General features: G+C 41.3%; 1 protein-coding gene across 2 annotated transcripts in view; it reads left to right on the top strand.

Annotated features, from left to right (window-relative positions):
- Positions 1-16759, top strand: part of CLTRN (collectrin, amino acid transport regulator) — a 34808-nt gene that overhangs the window by 14782 nt on the left and 3267 nt on the right. For both annotated transcript variants that reach the window (XM_074983357.1, XM_074983356.1), the window contains exons 4-5: positions 11167-11283; positions 13121-13315. In XM_074983357.1, coding sequence (XP_074839458.1) covers positions 11167-11283; positions 13121-13315 — 312 coding nt within the window. The remainder of the gene's footprint in view (positions 1-11166; positions 11284-13120; positions 13316-16759) is intronic.

The raw sequence follows: 16759 nt of genomic DNA, 5'->3' as shown, positions 1-16759 counted from the left end.
CCTTGACCTGACCAAGGGGTACTGGCCCTTGGCCAGGGAAGCCAGAGAAAAGACAGCTTTTTCCATGCCAGAGGGCTTATATCAGTATACTGTCCTCCAATTTGGGCTGTATGGAGCCCCTGCCACATTTCAGTGGCTCATGGATAAGCTACTGTAGCCACCCCACACGTATGCAGAGGGTTATCTTGATGACATCATTATCCATAGCCCAGCCTGGGACACGCACCTAGAAAAGGTGGAGGCCATACTGGACACTTTGAGGAGGGCTGGCCTTACCGTAGACCCTGCAAAACGTGTGATGGCATTAGCGGAAGCCAAATACCTGGGGTATATTGTGGGATGAGGTATAAAGGCCCCAGCTGAATAAAGTGGCGGCAATACAGAATTTGCCATGGCCCATACAAAAGAAACAGACCTGGGAGTTCCTGGGACTAGTGGAGTTCTACCAGAGGTTTATCCCCCACTTTGCGTGCAGGGCAGCATGCTCCCTGACAGACCTAAGGAAAGCCCATGGCCTGGAGGTAGTGAAATGGATCCCTGAGGCAGGGGAAGCATTTGCCGACCTGAAAACAGCTCTCTGCAGCGATCCCATGATCATAGCCCCAGACTTCGAGAGGAGTTCATGCTCTAGATGGATGTCTCAGAAGTTGGATTGGGTGCCGTCCTGTCCCAAATGAACAGGGACAAAGAACACCCCATTCAATACCTGAGCCGAAAACTCCTCTCAAGGGAGCAAAGTTATGCAATAGTGGAGACAGAGTGCCTTGCAGTGAAGTGGGCCATGGAAAGTCATAGAATCCTAGGGCTGAGAGGGACCTCAGGAGGTCATCTAGTCCAGCCCACTGCTTCAAGCAGGATCAACCCCCACTAAGTCATCCCAGCCAGGAACTTGTCAAGCCAGGACTTAAAACCTCAAGGGATGGAGAATCCACCACCTCTCTCCAATGCTTCACCACTCTCCTGGTGAAGTAGTTTTTCCTAATATCCAGCCTACACCTCTCCCTCTTCAACTTCAGACCATTACTCCTTGTTCTGCCATCTGACACCACTGAGAACAGTTTCTCTCCATCCTCTTTAAGCTCCCCTTCAGGAAGTTGAAGGCTGCTGTTAAATCACCCCTCACCCTTCTCTTCTGCAAACTAAACAAGCCCAAATCCCTCAGCCTCTCCTCATAGGTCTTGTGCTCCAGCCAAGTCAGTGATATTACCTTCTTGGGCGACAATTCACACTCATTACAGGCCATGCACCCCTGCAGTGGGTGTACCGGACCAGGGGCAGGAATGCAAAAATAACATGGTGGTTCCTGTCCCTACAACTGTTCCACGTCCATGTGCAACATAGGTCTAGAACCCAACATGGTAATGCAGATGGCCTATCGTGGCCTGTCCCAAGTAGCCCAGCCCCATAGTCTTGCGTAGAAGAGGGGGATATGTGGTAAGGTGAGGCCAGGGGATCAACTTACAAGAAGGAAAGCAGCTCAAAACGTCCCTGGCAATGAGACAGAGTGGTAACAGCTGGGGAAGAGGCCAGCTGGCCCCACTTGAGGCTGCCTTTTAAAAATCTTCCCCCAACAGGGCAACAGGAGAGAGGGAGGAGGAGGTTGTAGAGAAGGTCATAGATTCAGACAAAGAAGGAGGGAGTTAGAGATATTAACACCAGAGACGGGGCCATGGGGAGCAGCTCCCGCAGGTAGCCTGAGGACTCAGCCAAAGGCTAAGAGGACTGGGAACAGAGACTGAGCAAATCAGGGGGCTCTTACCTGCTGCCCTTTGGGCCTTGGGACTAAAGCCCAGACCCCATAAAGGGCAACCGGGCCCCACACTACAGGAGCGTGGCCTGAGCAGAGGACTGGGGCCCAGGAGATACACAGACCTCTGCACCTCATAGGCAAGATGGCAGAAAAGCCAGCCTGCAGGAAGACACAGAGATGCTTGTGAGTAAAGGAGACGAAAGTAATATACAATGACATAGCTTTCAGAATTTGCAAGGTTATCTGTCCCTAAGAGTACACCTGCTTAATTACCTTAGAGTCTACTAGGAAAAAGCTTCAAATTTCACTTCTGATTTTGCTTCATATTTTCAGCACAAGCTTCAGGGCATAGGCAACACACAGGGGTGCACAAGGGACCATAGGCACCCCAGCGTTGCACCCACCCCGGCACTCACTGTCAGCACCGCACCACTTCTCATGAGTGCAGGGGTGATCCCACTCTCTCTCCCAAGTGGCACAGCCCAAAAGCAGCACAAGCTTCCTGCCTCCTGCTACTCCTAGGCCACTCCACTCCAGGGGGAAGGGGGAGCAGGCAGGACAGGGGTACATGGCCAGTGCCTCTCTTATTATCCCCACATTGATTGCCTCTGCTTCATGGCATAAGCTGATTACCAGCTGGAGTCAGGAGAAAATCTCCCAATATGTTTTTTATACCTTCCTCTCAAATGTCTGGTATTAGCTAATATATAAGCAAGGCTGCTGGACTAGACAGGTATGTAGTCAGTGTCAGTATGGCAGTTTCTGTTTGTAATATGATTACCTTCTTCTTAGAGATGAAAGCAATATAAAGATACTTTGGTATCTTTTGTTTATGAATATAAACAGCAATGTCTGCAGTTATAGTACATTATTGAGACCAGGCATTAGATTTGCTTTTAAGCAAAACAGACTCTGGCTGGCACTGAGGCCCATAAAGCATTTTCCATATTTGCAGAGAGATTAGCTAATCTGAGTCATATGGTATTTAATTGCAGCTGCAGTAGTGGGTTTTAAATAAAACAATCCCATCCATAACTGAGATGTCTGATTTGTAAGAAGTGCTCCTTTAAGTTAGAGAGCCATATCTCGTATGTACCACGTTGCTTTCCTTAGTAGATGACAGCATGCTTCTATTATTGCAAACAACATAAGTGCTTCTCAGAGAAAATGAGTTAAGCAACTTATTTAAAGTGTGCTATAAAGCTTCTTCAGGATTGTTCACTTTTGCAGTTTATGAAACTTACAGTACACGAGCATCCACTGTTATCTATTTATAATACAGATCTTGTTTTCATAAAATTTTTCTTCATATTTATAGCAGTTTCACCAACCTGGGAAAAAACAAGGGATAGGCACTTAAGCTACAACTCCTGCTGGCATCACTGCTACTGGCATGTCATGACAATATTAATAGAAATAACAGTAAGTTGACTTGGAAGCAAAAAAAATATGATGCTAATAACAAATGGGCTTAAAATTTTAACATTAACGAGTATCAGAGAGGTAGCCGTGTTAGTCTGTGTCTTTGGGAACAACAAGAAGTCCCATGGCACCTTATAGACTAACAGATATTTTGGAGCATAAAGACCCGCTTCGTCAGATGCATGAGTGAGAAGTCTTTACCCACAAAAGCTTATGCTCCAAAATATCCACGAAAGCTCACCTAATAAACCATTTTGCTAGTCTTTAAAGTGCTACTTGACTGCATTTTGCTCCAAAATATCCATTAGTCTATAAGGTGCCACAGGACTTCTTGTTGTTCTGTAATATTAACTAGGTTATCTCTCTTGAGAACTTACAGAAACTACAACTGAAAGATAACCATAGAAGGCTAGGACTGGAAGGGACCTCAGGAGAGCTAATTCAGTTCTCTGTACTCGTGGCAGGACTAAATATTATCATCCCTGACATGTTTGCCTAATGGGCTCATAAATATTCCCAATGATGGAGATTCCACAGCCTCCCAAGGCAATTTATTCAAGTCCTTAACCATCTTGACAGAAAGATTTTTCTGATCTCCAATCTAAGCTGCCTCCGCTGCAGTTAAAGCCCGTTGCTTCTTGTCCTATCCTCAAAGGTCAAAGAGAACAATTTTTATCCCTTCTTCTTGTAACAATCTTCTATGTTCCTGAAAACTGTTATCATGTCTTTCTCCAGACTAAACAAACTCAGTTGTTTTCAATCTTTCCCTATAGGTCATGTTTTCTAGACCTTTAATCATTTTTGTTGCCCCTCTTTGGACTTTCTCCAATTTGTCCACATCTTTTTTGAAATGTGGCACCCGGAAGTTAACACATAACATACCACAGGAATTACTTTTTATGTCTTGCATACAACATTCCTGCTAATACATCTCAGAATGTTGTTTGATTCTTTGGCAGCAGTTATACTCCTATTTAGCTTGTGATCCACTGAGACTCTCAGATCTCTTTCTGTAGTACTCCTTCCTAGCCAGTCATTTCCCATTTTGCATGTGTGCCACTAATTGTGCCTTCCAAAGTGTAATACTTTGCTTTTGTCCTTATTACATTTCATCCTGTTTATTTCAGACCATTTCTCACTTTGTGCAGATCATTTGAATTTTAATCCTACACTCCAAAGTGCATGCAACTTCTTCCAGACTGGTAACATCAGCAAACTTTGTAAGTGTACTCTCTATGGCATTATCTACATTACACATGAATATAGTGAACTGAACTGGACCCCAGCAGGATATCACTCAGTATGGTCTGTAGGACAATACTGTGATGGTTTCTTCTCTCAGGCCAATTTACCACCACATTGTTCCCCTTGTGGGGGAAAAAAAAGTCTTTTCCCATTGCAGCTGACAAAATATCATGCTCCAAACTATCTGTTAGTCTATAAGGTGCCACAGGATGGACTTTGTGTTGATTTTGAAGACACAGACTAACTCGGCTACCCCTCTGATATTTTTCCATAGACATTTTTAAACCAACCTATCAGTTTAATGCAGAATTTAACTTCTGTTGTTGAGTCCTGTGGATTAATTTATATACTTGACAGAAGAGTTGTCTTCTCTATTAAATTTCATATGCACTTCAAATGATTTACCATTGATTTTATATCAGTGTAGGTGAAGTAAAGAATCAAGGCCCACATAAAATATTACAATTTATATTTTCACGTCAAGCTCTCAGCCGCCTTCAGGTGTGGTCTCCTAGCACAATGCAATGACCTTGGCAGAGCCCATTAATACCCTCACTATGTTACTCTGAGCCCTTTTTTGGGTCGGAGGGCCAATGGCTCACCATTTATTTAAATCCTAATTGTTGCGTCCAGTTTTGGGCTCCCCACTCAGAAAGGATGTGGACAAATTGGCGAATGGCCAGTGGAGGACAAAAAAAGTGATTGTGGTATGGGACACGAGACTTATGAAGAGCTGAGGAACTGGGCTTATTTAATCTGCAGAAAAGAATAATGAGGTGGAGATGTGATAGGCTGGAGAGAGGCTGTTCTCAGTGGTAGCAAATGACAGAACAAGGAGCAGTGATTTCAAGTTGCAGCTGCAGGGAGGTCTAGGCTGGATGTCAGGAAAAAAATTATACTAGAAGGGGGGAGAAGCGCTGGAAGAGGTTACCGAGAGAGGCGGTGGAATCCTATCTTTAGAAGTTTCTAAGGTCAGGCTTGACAAAGTCCTGGCTAGAAGGATTCAGTTGGGTTTGGTCCTGCTTTGAGCAGGGGGTTGGACTGGGTGACCTCCTGAGGTCCCTTCCAGCCCTCTTCTTTTATGATTTAAGCCTTGGAGCAACAGCAGCACAATGGCTGCACAATGTGTTCCACGGCCACTGCTTGCCACACCTGTTTCCTGCTCTAGCTCTTGCTCTTGCTCCAAACTTTGCCTGCTCTGCTACAGCCCCATTCCTTAGAATTTCTGCATCTAACCACTGTCCTGCCTTGACTACATCCCTAGTTCTCCCTTATGCTTCTGTTCTGACTCTGGCCATTGGCTTGCCTTGGCTCCTGACCATGCCTCCAGCCATGTCCTTTGATGCTGCTACATGCACTAGGCCAGACTCTTGTTTCAGTCACTAGCTTGGACTGCTGACACCCCAACATGTGACGTTTTATGCCAGTGGTGTTGCTTGCTTGGAAGTGAGATTTTGTGTGTTATTGGAAAAGGGATAATTCTTTGGTGCTACATTGTTAAAAGAAAATCAATGTACATTAAACTCTTTCATATCCAGGATTGTAACTGGCATTTGAAACATAGGTAAAATTTTAGTTCCATTTTCCATAAGTACAGTACAGTGAAAGTAAATGCAAATAAATCCAGCAAATACAATATAAGTTTACATTGTACAATACTGCTGTTATTGGTAAATAAAGTACTCTGTGTACATTTTTGTTTGTTTCTTAATTCTAATCTTGTTTTTCTTTAGCGTTATGCGTTGCTAGGTATACCTCTCTATTATCCAGAATATTTGAATACCTGGCAACCTCCTGGTCCTAGGGCTGCTGGATATGAAAGAATTCACTGTAATATGTCATATCAGAACAATTAAAATGTTGTGTGTTGAAGTCAGACAAACATTTCCTCCATCCACTTTCTTTACCACTACTTTATCAGAAAGCGCGAGAAAAATATGGTAAGATAACCCATTTAAATTCCGTTTTACAGTGTCAGTGATTTTACTGGCTACATGTAAAGGAATTTTCGTTAGGGATTGTAGAAGATTCACCATGAGTTACTCAGTATCATAAAAAAAACAAACTAGCTGTTTATCCCTGAGGTTTGTTTTGGTCTAGTTTTAAATAACATGAAACATTGTATGCAAGTGATCAAATATTTATGAAGTAACAAGCACAGAGAATTATTGAATGGTTACATTTTTTGCATGAAGGTACAAATCGTTATTCCCTTTGCAAGTATATAGGGGTTGTGCAGAGGGGGATGACCTGGGTCGGGGAAAACTCATTTTCACAAGGTCACTGACCAACAGAAGTGATTCTCCATAGCTCCTACTTCATTTTTAGGGCTTCATTTACTTCCACACCTAATTTGTACTTTTCAAGGACATGGCAGCTAAACGGTGGATGGATCAGCACAGTGAGAATAGCCTACCTGGTAGGATTCACAGTGATCCCTTGCTAGATTCTTCGAGGAAGGATAAATGGGGATTTCTTTCACCACTGTGACAAGCTTTGAACATAGGAAATGGCAGTGGGCCAGGAGTAGGTGCCCATTTGTGCCCCTGTTCAGACCCTACGTTAGGGCAGGAAGTCAGAGAAGGTTCCCATTATATTCAAATTTCAATGTAGAGTAATACGAGACAGAAAAAAAAATCACACAACCTGTTTGAGTACAGTATTCTCTAATAATAGAAAATGAATGTTTATTGTAAAATTTAACTTTTCCAGCAGAGGCACAAATCTTTGATTTCCTGCTTAATAGGGCTTTGGAATTTGCTTTGAGATACAGACCTTTGATTGCACAGTGCAAAAAACTGATCCTCTCTAATTTGTGTTGGTAACACTGGTTTCTCTAATCTATGACTGGTTTGAAATGATGCATGTCTTTTGTGTCGGAGACCAGTTAAGCTTTAATACATAAAGAATGTGAGAGCAGTTATTTTAATTTCATAGCAGAATCAGTTGTCGCTTTTATCTTTTATCACAGCGATATTGAAAAATCTGCAATATCTTTCATAGACCTGCCAGACAAAACCAAACTTTGTTCTGTATCTTCTACACAAGGATCTCATTCATATTTAAAATATTTTGACCATGTAGAAATGGAATTACAAATGTTTGGGTGCTCTCAGGTTTGAACTAATTATATCAATATGAGCATTTTGGCCCTTCCTGATTACAGAGATTTCCATGGGGAGGGGAAAGATCTAGTGCCTTGTAAAACAAAAATGCAGTCCGGTAACACTTTAAAGGTTAACAAAATAATTTATTAGGTGGTGAGCTTTTGTGGGACAGACCCACTTCTTCAGACCACAGCCATACCAGAACAGACTCAATATTTAAGGCACAGAAAACCAAAAATAGTTATCAAGGTTGACAAATCAGAAAAATTGTAATCAAGGTGAGCAAATCAGAAGAGTAGAGGGGCAATAGAAGGTGGGGAAGTCAACAGTCAGATAAAACAAAGTATGTAAAAGAGTCCTTATAATGACCCAGGTAATTGGCATCCCGGTTCAAACCCCATGTTAATATGTCGAGTTTGAATATAAAAGATACCTCCACACACTCTCTTTGCAAGCGATTCTTAAAGTTCCTTTTCAGTAAAACACAGACTTTCAGGTCATTAACAGAATGGCCCACTCCATTAAAGTGCTGGCTGACAGGCTTGTGAGTTAAGAGCTTTCTGACATCTGTTTTGTGTCCATTCATTCTTTATCAAAGCTTGCTTACCGTTTGTCCTATATACGAAGTATGTAGGCATTGTTGGCACGTGATGGCCTATATGTTAGCAGAGAAACACGAGAATGTGCCCGTGCCTTGCAAAATATCATACCAAGGGCTTCAAAAGATCCAAAATGCTGTGGTCTGTCTCTGAGCCAATGGAGATTGGATTTTGCGCTGAAGCTATATGCTTCTGCACTGCCCTTTGGCTCCCTGTGCTTTCTTGTATTCCTTAACAACCTGGTGCTTTCCCAGGAAAGAAGTTACTTTGCCCTCTGACTAAGAAATGTAATAGGTTTTTTCCCTTCTGCTCATTGACCTTGAGAAAACTATTATTGTAATTGTAAGCTCTTTGGAATAGGCCATGCCTTTTATTTTGGCACTGTGTGCAGGGAAGAGGAGCTGAGAGGCTAGGACGGGCCCCACACTGGGTTGGGGAGGGGCTGGCATGGTGCACAGCACGATCCACCTAGCACAAGCAGATCCTGCGTAAAAAGTTGCAATAAATAAGAAATACGCACATCATGGCAGGTTTGCAGAGTTACCTAATAGTACTTTCCATAAGGGGTATCAAGTTTTGCCACCTGAACAGATTCTTACTGTTAAATATGTATGTTACAACACAATATAAATTATTACACATATTGGAAAGGGAAATAGTATATATAAACGAGTAACTTTGTATGATAATGAGGCTGTGAAAAGAGATGTGATCTGGTGTGTTATACTGGAGTCCATCTTGGTGTTTACTCAGCCTGCTTGAAATTCCCATGAACAGCAAGTTCTTTCTTTTCAAAGCCTAGAAGGATTTCCTACTCTCAGATGCTGTTGATGAAAAGTGTCCGTGGAGCCAAGTTCTGTATGAGTATAATTGTGCAAGGATTTTATGTGTAGCAGGGAGCTCAAAGGAAGTAAAATTTACCTATTTGCATGAGTTTTGTTGCTTGACTTACGACAATAATAATTGCATTTGCCAGTTAATGATGTGAATAGGGATGAACTTTTGGCTGAGCATGTCGGGAAAGTTTGTAAGCAGATACGGACCCAAACTTTACAGCTGAGATCCATCTCTGAATGCGGTACATTGAGTCCAACTAAAGTATCATCTTATACACAAAACAAACAAGTAGTTGCCTATTGCCAACAAACCGAATCAAAACCAAAGAGGACTGCCTTTGCCTTTTATTCATGCATAACCTCTGTATTTGTGTTGTTGACATTTATAAACTACTTCGAATCACAGACATAGTGGAGAGTAACAACACAATATACTAACAAATAATAAAATAATATAATTCCTCGCTCCACGAGGAAGAAGGGGCATGTGAACAGGCCAAATGTCAGGAAAGCCTTTCTCAACAGAACTGCTGGTGTGAGATAGACAAATGCCTTGCACAATTTGCATATCTTTTGCCAACAATTCTCAGCAATTTAGACATAGTCTAATAGTTTTATTAGAGGCGTGACCTTTCTTGAGTTACAACTCACTTCGTCAGATGCATGAGGCAAAGTGAGTTGCAAATCACTAACTCTTATGCCCTAATAAATTTGTTAATCTTTAATGCTACCAGATGCCTTTTTGTTTTTCCTACATTGAGCCAACCTTCTACAATCAGCAAGATTCCTCTGAGGTATTGCTAGAAGTTATTTATGCACATTTCTGACCAGCCAGTAGGGGGTCACTATAGAACATTACAATACTCTGTTGTGGGTAGCTGTTTGCAGAAGGAAATACATCCTGTTGAAAAAAACAGAAGGAAATAAATGTTAAAACTTGTGTTTTGAGAAGGCTGGCCTAAGCCATAAAAATGAGGTGGCAACAATGTCAAAATATTAACAAATACAGGGTGTTATAATTACAGTGCATACCTAGTCTCAGGGATTCACTCCACATGGGGGCTGGTGATGCCATACTGCAAGTGGGAATCTTCCAGGGCACTTATGTGTGAAAACTTGCCGGAGCCATGCTGAATTACTGCACAGGTTGACCAGCCCAGGAAATTCAGTGGAAAAAAGTCCAGATTGTTATGCCTGAGTTTGATCCGAAAATATTATTTGCTCAGAATAATTGCTTACCCAAATGTCACCTAAAATTCGTTCAGGCGCTGCAGTCTCAGCATGCTACCCACCTTGATTTTCATAATGCAGAGTCATCTACTCTCAGTTATACTTCAAATTCCTACAATATTTTACTCTTTCATATATTTCTAATGGCATTTTCATTATGAACTACTGATAAGTGTAACAAGAGTCCTGTGGCACTTTATAGACTAAGACATCACAGGACTCTTGCTGTTTTTGTAGATACAGACGAACTCGGCTACTCCGCTAATACTTCATAAGTGTATGAGTATGAAAAAGCTAATTTTAAGACCTTTCCAGATTTCATGTTATGTAGAAATTCATGAAAATCTGATTGTTTACAAAGCTTCCAGTAACTGCTTCATGTCCATCTGAATGTTTATGTCTCCAGAAAGTTAAATGTAACTTAAGGTGACCAAAAGGCTGTGGGTCAGTGCTAGATGGATGTGAGTTTCAACAGGTCCAAGTAACTTGGCCCCTTATCTCAACAATCCACTCAACTCCCACTGCAGAATTGACTAGGGAGCTAGGTACATGCCAAGGGCCAATGTGACTTTTCTTGGCTTGCAACCTGTCAGACACATTCAAGATGGAATGCCTGTAGAGGATGCTGCAGTTAGACAAACTCTCTACAGCCTTCTTGCTTCTGGTGTGGGGACACACTAAGAAGACGAGTGACATTGGTCAGAAAGTGGGCAAGCGGGAAGGTGCACTGATTCAACATTCTCCATGGCATCTTCCACCCAAAGAGCTCCTAGGGTAGTACAGGAGGATAGGAAATGATATAATTGTTTTTCTTTCTCAGTCAGTTTACAGACGCCATTAATTTGCTTTTCTACAAGATGTTTCTCCACACATACACCAAAACACTGTGGAATACAGTGATAACATCTGCCACTTCAGTATGTACTTTTGTTTTGAACTTATTTTCCTCAAATTTGGTTTGTTTTAAATGTTCACAGAATTTCCAATGTGCTGCTTTGCTGTATGACAGAGAGGGTGTCCTTTTGGTTTGTGGTCACAGACTCTTCCAAAAATGTGACAACTGTACCGGGAAGTGAAGTAGAAGCAGCCATAAGGTAAAGTAATTGACCCTTTCTCTGACTTTTCTTGGGGTGCTGTGTCTCAGGCCATATGAACTAGCACTCTGTATCTTTTATTTAATTATGTTCATTGGTTAGTAGTTAACACAATAGGGTTCATACTCTGATTCCTACATGCAAGTGAATTTAAAAGGAGTTACATGTGACGGAGGGAGAAGAGGCTGTTTGACCTCCTGAAATTTGTGAGCCATTGGGAGGTTGACTGCAACTTTGAAAGGTGTTTTCTTTTTAACAGTGGATTCTCAGAATGTCTTGAAAAGTCCGTAGGCTTGATTGTGATCCCTGGCTCCCATTCTGCTCCTGCTTGCTGTTATTGCTGTTAATTGTGCTTAGATAAGGACATGTTCAGCTCCTCCCAGACTCTACAGCTTCATCATGCACTAAAGAGAGAGAATCCTTTATCTGCCATCTCTAATGGCTGATCTGCAGAGTCTGATATAGTCCCCAGCCAGGGGATTTAGTACTTTTAATTCAAGTGACAGAGGCTCCTGCTTTTAGTGCTGGCTGCTCCAGTCTCATGGCCAAGAAATAGTGTAGTGCTCACATTCTTTTTATCATTAGTCTTTGTGAGAAGCCTGTCCCTGAAGTAGATGAGCATTATTTGCATACAATACAATGTAGCATACATTGTCCCATTTCCCCATTAAAACTTACGTTTTGAAGCTCAAAAGACAATAAAGAGGAACTGCATAGGAAAGGAAGAAAAATATGTTATTAGACTTCAACAGTTTCCATTGTGTTCACCACGACTTTGCAAGGGTAACCTCTGTAAACAGAGTTACCCACATATATCTCCCAAACATCAAGTGGAAAATAGAGCCCTTTGTTTTTAAATATACTAAACTTCGTGTTTAAAAATCATGTTATCTTTGCAAAAGCATAATACCTAATTCCTGATGAATGAATATGCATTCTTTTGGAAAGATTAACTTTAAGCTGCTGAGCAGATTAAACTAATTCTTACACAGATACCCAGCCACAACCTCAAGTGTATTAATGGGCGAAGGAGGTTATTTATTCACTGAAACTTGCTAAGAGCATTGGAATGCACCTTTTTATTTTGCATTCATTTCTGTTGTTCTTTGATACATGGGTAACATAAGCTGATTTACACTAAGTCTTTTAAAGGCACTGTTTGCCACAGAAATTAGGTGCTGTTATAGCATATTTGGTTTTTAACTGTTGTCTCTCACCTACTGCAGAGGAGTATATACTTTTAAAAATGTTTAAACTCCTGTCAGAGAATGCCTGTGCCCAATATTTCTTTTGCTTAAAGTATTCTGAATCTAAGTTGGACATGCAAAATCTGTTATGAATCAAAATCAATGTCTGACCAGTGCAAGACGCCTCCTTTGATAATAATTACATGAATTAAGAATAATACATTTTGTCTGAGCAATAATTCCATTGATTTTTAACATATTCCATCTCTTGAGAGTTTATTCATGACCTAAAGCAGAAATGATTAATAATATCTATCATCTGTCATCTATCTATCTATCATCTGTCATCTATCTAAATTTATCTAACTCTATCTAAATCTAATCTGATCTAAATTGTGATAATTTCAAGTCTCATTCATATCCTTTAAGCTTCCAAACAGTTGCAAATGGGAGGCTTGTGGCTAGGTACAGTATATACAGGGGTCAGTGATAGTGGCTATGCAATGTATGCAGCCTAAAAACATTACACTGTGCCACATTCAGCCCTGCCAGAGTTGTACTGCCCACATCAGGGCTATATTTTCCTTGCTGTCTTTTCATTTATAAATGCATTTATCATTTCTCTGGCATTTTGTATTTTTTTTTTAAAGGATGAACAGAAACAGAATCAACAGTGCCTTCCTACTCACAGACCACACACTGGAGTTCTTGAAGATTTCCACCACTTTATCACCACCCGTTGAATCCACTGTGCCTGTCTGGCTTGTTGTGTTTAGTGTTGTTCTTTGCCTCGTTATAGCTGGAATTTTTTTACTTATTGTGTCAGGAATCCGCCAACGCAGAAAGTAAGCTGTTCTTTTGTTCTAACCAGCTGCTAGTGAATTAAGTGAATGCAAAGTGTTATCATTGGATCCTCTCTGCAGTTCATATTGGCTACAAATAAACAATAGGCCAAGAGTAATTTTGGAATGTAGAGTTCTTAAGTCAGGGAAAGAATATGACGATTGCTTTACAAAGTTGCCACGGGGGAGAATTTGCCTAAGGAAGTGCTGCATATACATCAGAGCACTTCATTAGTAATCTCCCATCACCCTGATCACCATGCCCACTTCGAAGACTCTTAATCATGCAGTGAAGAGAGAGAACCCTTTATTTGCCTTTGATCATCATGGACATTGATGTGTTGTCACAAGCATTATGATTTCATTGCAGGCTCAAACAAGAGTCAGAGATGGATCGGGAAAGTACAAATGCTTGTTGACATCCGGATAGCTTAAAAATTAGTGTAGACATAGCCTATGAGACTAGACTATCTGGGTTATGCAGTAGAGTAAGGAACAGTTGTCTCCCTTCTCTTTTACTCACCTGCTCATGTTGCAGCAGCAGTCATAATGTTGAGTGTATAGTGCGTAAGAGTTATAGTAAGGGCTACTTGATAATTACTGCTGTGAGCCAGTGAGATAGGGATGGAAAGGAGAAGAAGCTAAGTAGTTGGAGGCTTGGTTGTGATCCCCAGCTCCCATTCTGCTCCTACTTGCTGTTATTTCTGACAATTGTGCTTAGATAAGGACATCTCTCAGCTCCTCAGAAACTCTACAGCTTAATCGTGCAGTGATGAGAGAGAACCCTTTATTTGCCTTTGATCATCATGGCCATTGATGTGTTGTCACAAGCATTATGATTTCATTGCAAGCTCAAACAGGAGTCAGAGATGGATTGGAAAAGTACAAATGCTTTTGACATCCAGATAGCTTAAAAATTAGCAGATGTCCAGTGGCAAGAAAAATACAGACAAATAGTCCAATGTGAGTTGATTCTTGTGTGAAGAGTGAGGAGTTTCAGCGATTGCCCTAGTAGAAAAGTAACTTATTTTATGGGAAAAAGGTAAAACATCTGTGTAAAAATAACACGTACTGCTGAGGTTGAGTGAACCCTGCAGAGCTGAAGGTTTGAGAATTTCAAGAATATTTTATTCAGAATACTGGTATGAGCTTGTGAAACTCTCCCCTATCTAATCCCATCCCTGTTCTAAATAAGAACGATACCTAACCAGCCATGAATGAATGTTGTTCTTGTGGTTAAGACACTGACCTGAGACTGAGAAGATCAGGCTCCAGTTCTTTGCTCTGCCACAAACTTCCTGTGTGATCTTGGCCATCAGTCAACTCCCCTGAAATCGGTGGGAGTTAGACACCAAATCCCGTTGAGGATCTGAACCATAATCTCTATGTTATCCTTACCGGAATTACTCCTTCTGTAAATCTGGGATAATACTTCCTGTAGCTCTTCCTCTGATTGACTTGTCTCTTCAAGGCCAGGACTGTCTCTTGCAGTCCCTATTGCAGTGATTAGCCTAGTGGAGCTACAATCCCTTTTGGGCATCCTGTAATACATGTCACTAATAGTAACGCCAAGTAACCATGATTCTCTAGCTAACGGGAAGTCTGTATGGTATATTAGAGACAAAAGATGGACACCACCATCTCCTTCCTCCCTCTCAAAAATAAGTAGCCTGGCACAGGACGGCCCCCTATATATGGTATATACCGTGTATATTGTTTTATTTAAAATATATTTTCTCTTCCCTTCTCTACTTGTTCCACTTGTCGGTCTCTATAAATTTGTTATTCATCCTGCCCATTTTCTGCTTCAGCTCTTGCCCTTTTATTTTCATTAGATTCCTTTCCCCTCTGCTTACCATTTTGCTACCAGCTTTTCCCAGCTGGATTCATACTGTGCTTTCATTTGGACTTTGTCACACTTTTAAGCCAACAGTGATCAAAGAGAGTTGCAAATAAGGAAATAATTTTAGTTGTTCCTATCCACTGCTGTGAGGATTTCAGGATTACAGGGAAGATCTGCACCACTTTGTCTCCCAAGAGAAGAGACAGACACTTGGGACTAGATTTTCAAGGGGGCTCAGCTTTTTGGATATTTGAGCTCTTTTGAAAATCAGGCCATAGGTGGTACACTGGGAGTTGCTTTCTTTTAAGAAATCTAGCTCCCATTATAGGTGTTGAGTGTTTGAAAAATCTGGCTCTTTTTCCTTCAGTGAGCTTTGGCTCAGGCCCTTACAGAGTGAACAAAATAAGGAAGTTTGCTCAATTCAGTAAAGCATATAAGCATATGTTTAAATCCATCCGTGTTCAGGACAGCACACAACAATGTTCTGTAGGACAAACTTCTGTAGGACTTATCAAATTTCACTGAAGTTAAGCTCATGCTTCCATGCTGTCCCAAGTAAAGATGTTTTTGTTGATCAGCCCCTTGGCAACATTCAACCTCTGCTGCCCCAACGTAACACTCCAAGAACCCGCTAGCTCTATCTTCATGTCCTCTATAGGAAGCAGTGGCAGTTTGGCCACTGATCTCGGTGGGAGCTGGCTCATACAGAGCAGACTCTTTCTCCAGTCCTTCATAAGTCTGATTTCCAATGTGTTAGCACTATCACCATGGTAACATATCATCTCCTCTGCTGATGGACTTGTCTCATTTCCAAGCTGGGAGAGAGGATCCCAAAAGATGTGACTGTGCAAAGCCACTGGCCGTGTCTACACAACAGTGATCTTTTGAGAGATGATCTTCCAGAAGAACTTCTTTCGGAAGAGCACATCTACACATAAAAAATGGATCAAAAGAGTGATCTGCTCTTTTAAAAGAGAGTGTCCACACAGCCCCTGCTTCTTCAAAAGAACAGGACAGGGATCAAAAAATCCAGCACCATGAGGACCACTCTTTCAAACAAAGGGCCCCTCGGAGCATCAAATTGTGTATCCTACTTTGAGTCAATTTTGAAATAAGCTATTGCAGGATTTGGCGCTGTCAACGCAGCTATTTTGAGGTATCTCTTACTCCTCCTACAACAAGGGATAGAGGGATGCTAAAACAGCATGCCTGGTATTTCCTAAATGGGGAGTTTCCATTTTGGGATAACTAAGTATCCTGAACTAGCTCTGCAGAGTAAACATAGCCTAAGTGAATTTAATCTAGAACCAACAACCAACAACCAACAATGTCTGTATAATTCCTTTAGTTTCCAGGTTTATTTTGACCTTGTGATCTGTTTGTTCATAGTTGAACAACCTGCTATACTTTACAGACTGCAGCATCTGCAACTTAGCATGATAAGAAACTCCCAGCTTACCTACAGTATTTCTTCCAGTCCCACAATACCTTGTGACAACCTGACTCAGTACTTATATATCAATAATAAATCTTTACTGGCCTGTGAGAGATACTTGGACTTAAAGACCTGCTAATAATAAATGAAAGGGGGTAATAAACTCCTC

Source organism: Carettochelys insculpta, chromosome 1 (genome assembly GCF_033958435.1).
Source record: "Carettochelys insculpta isolate YL-2023 chromosome 1, ASM3395843v1, whole genome shotgun sequence".
NCBI classification, from domain to species: domain Eukaryota; kingdom Metazoa; phylum Chordata; order Testudines; family Carettochelyidae; genus Carettochelys; species Carettochelys insculpta.
Note: the sequence above shows the minus strand (reverse complement) of the source record. Positions and strands in the feature narration are given on the sequence as shown.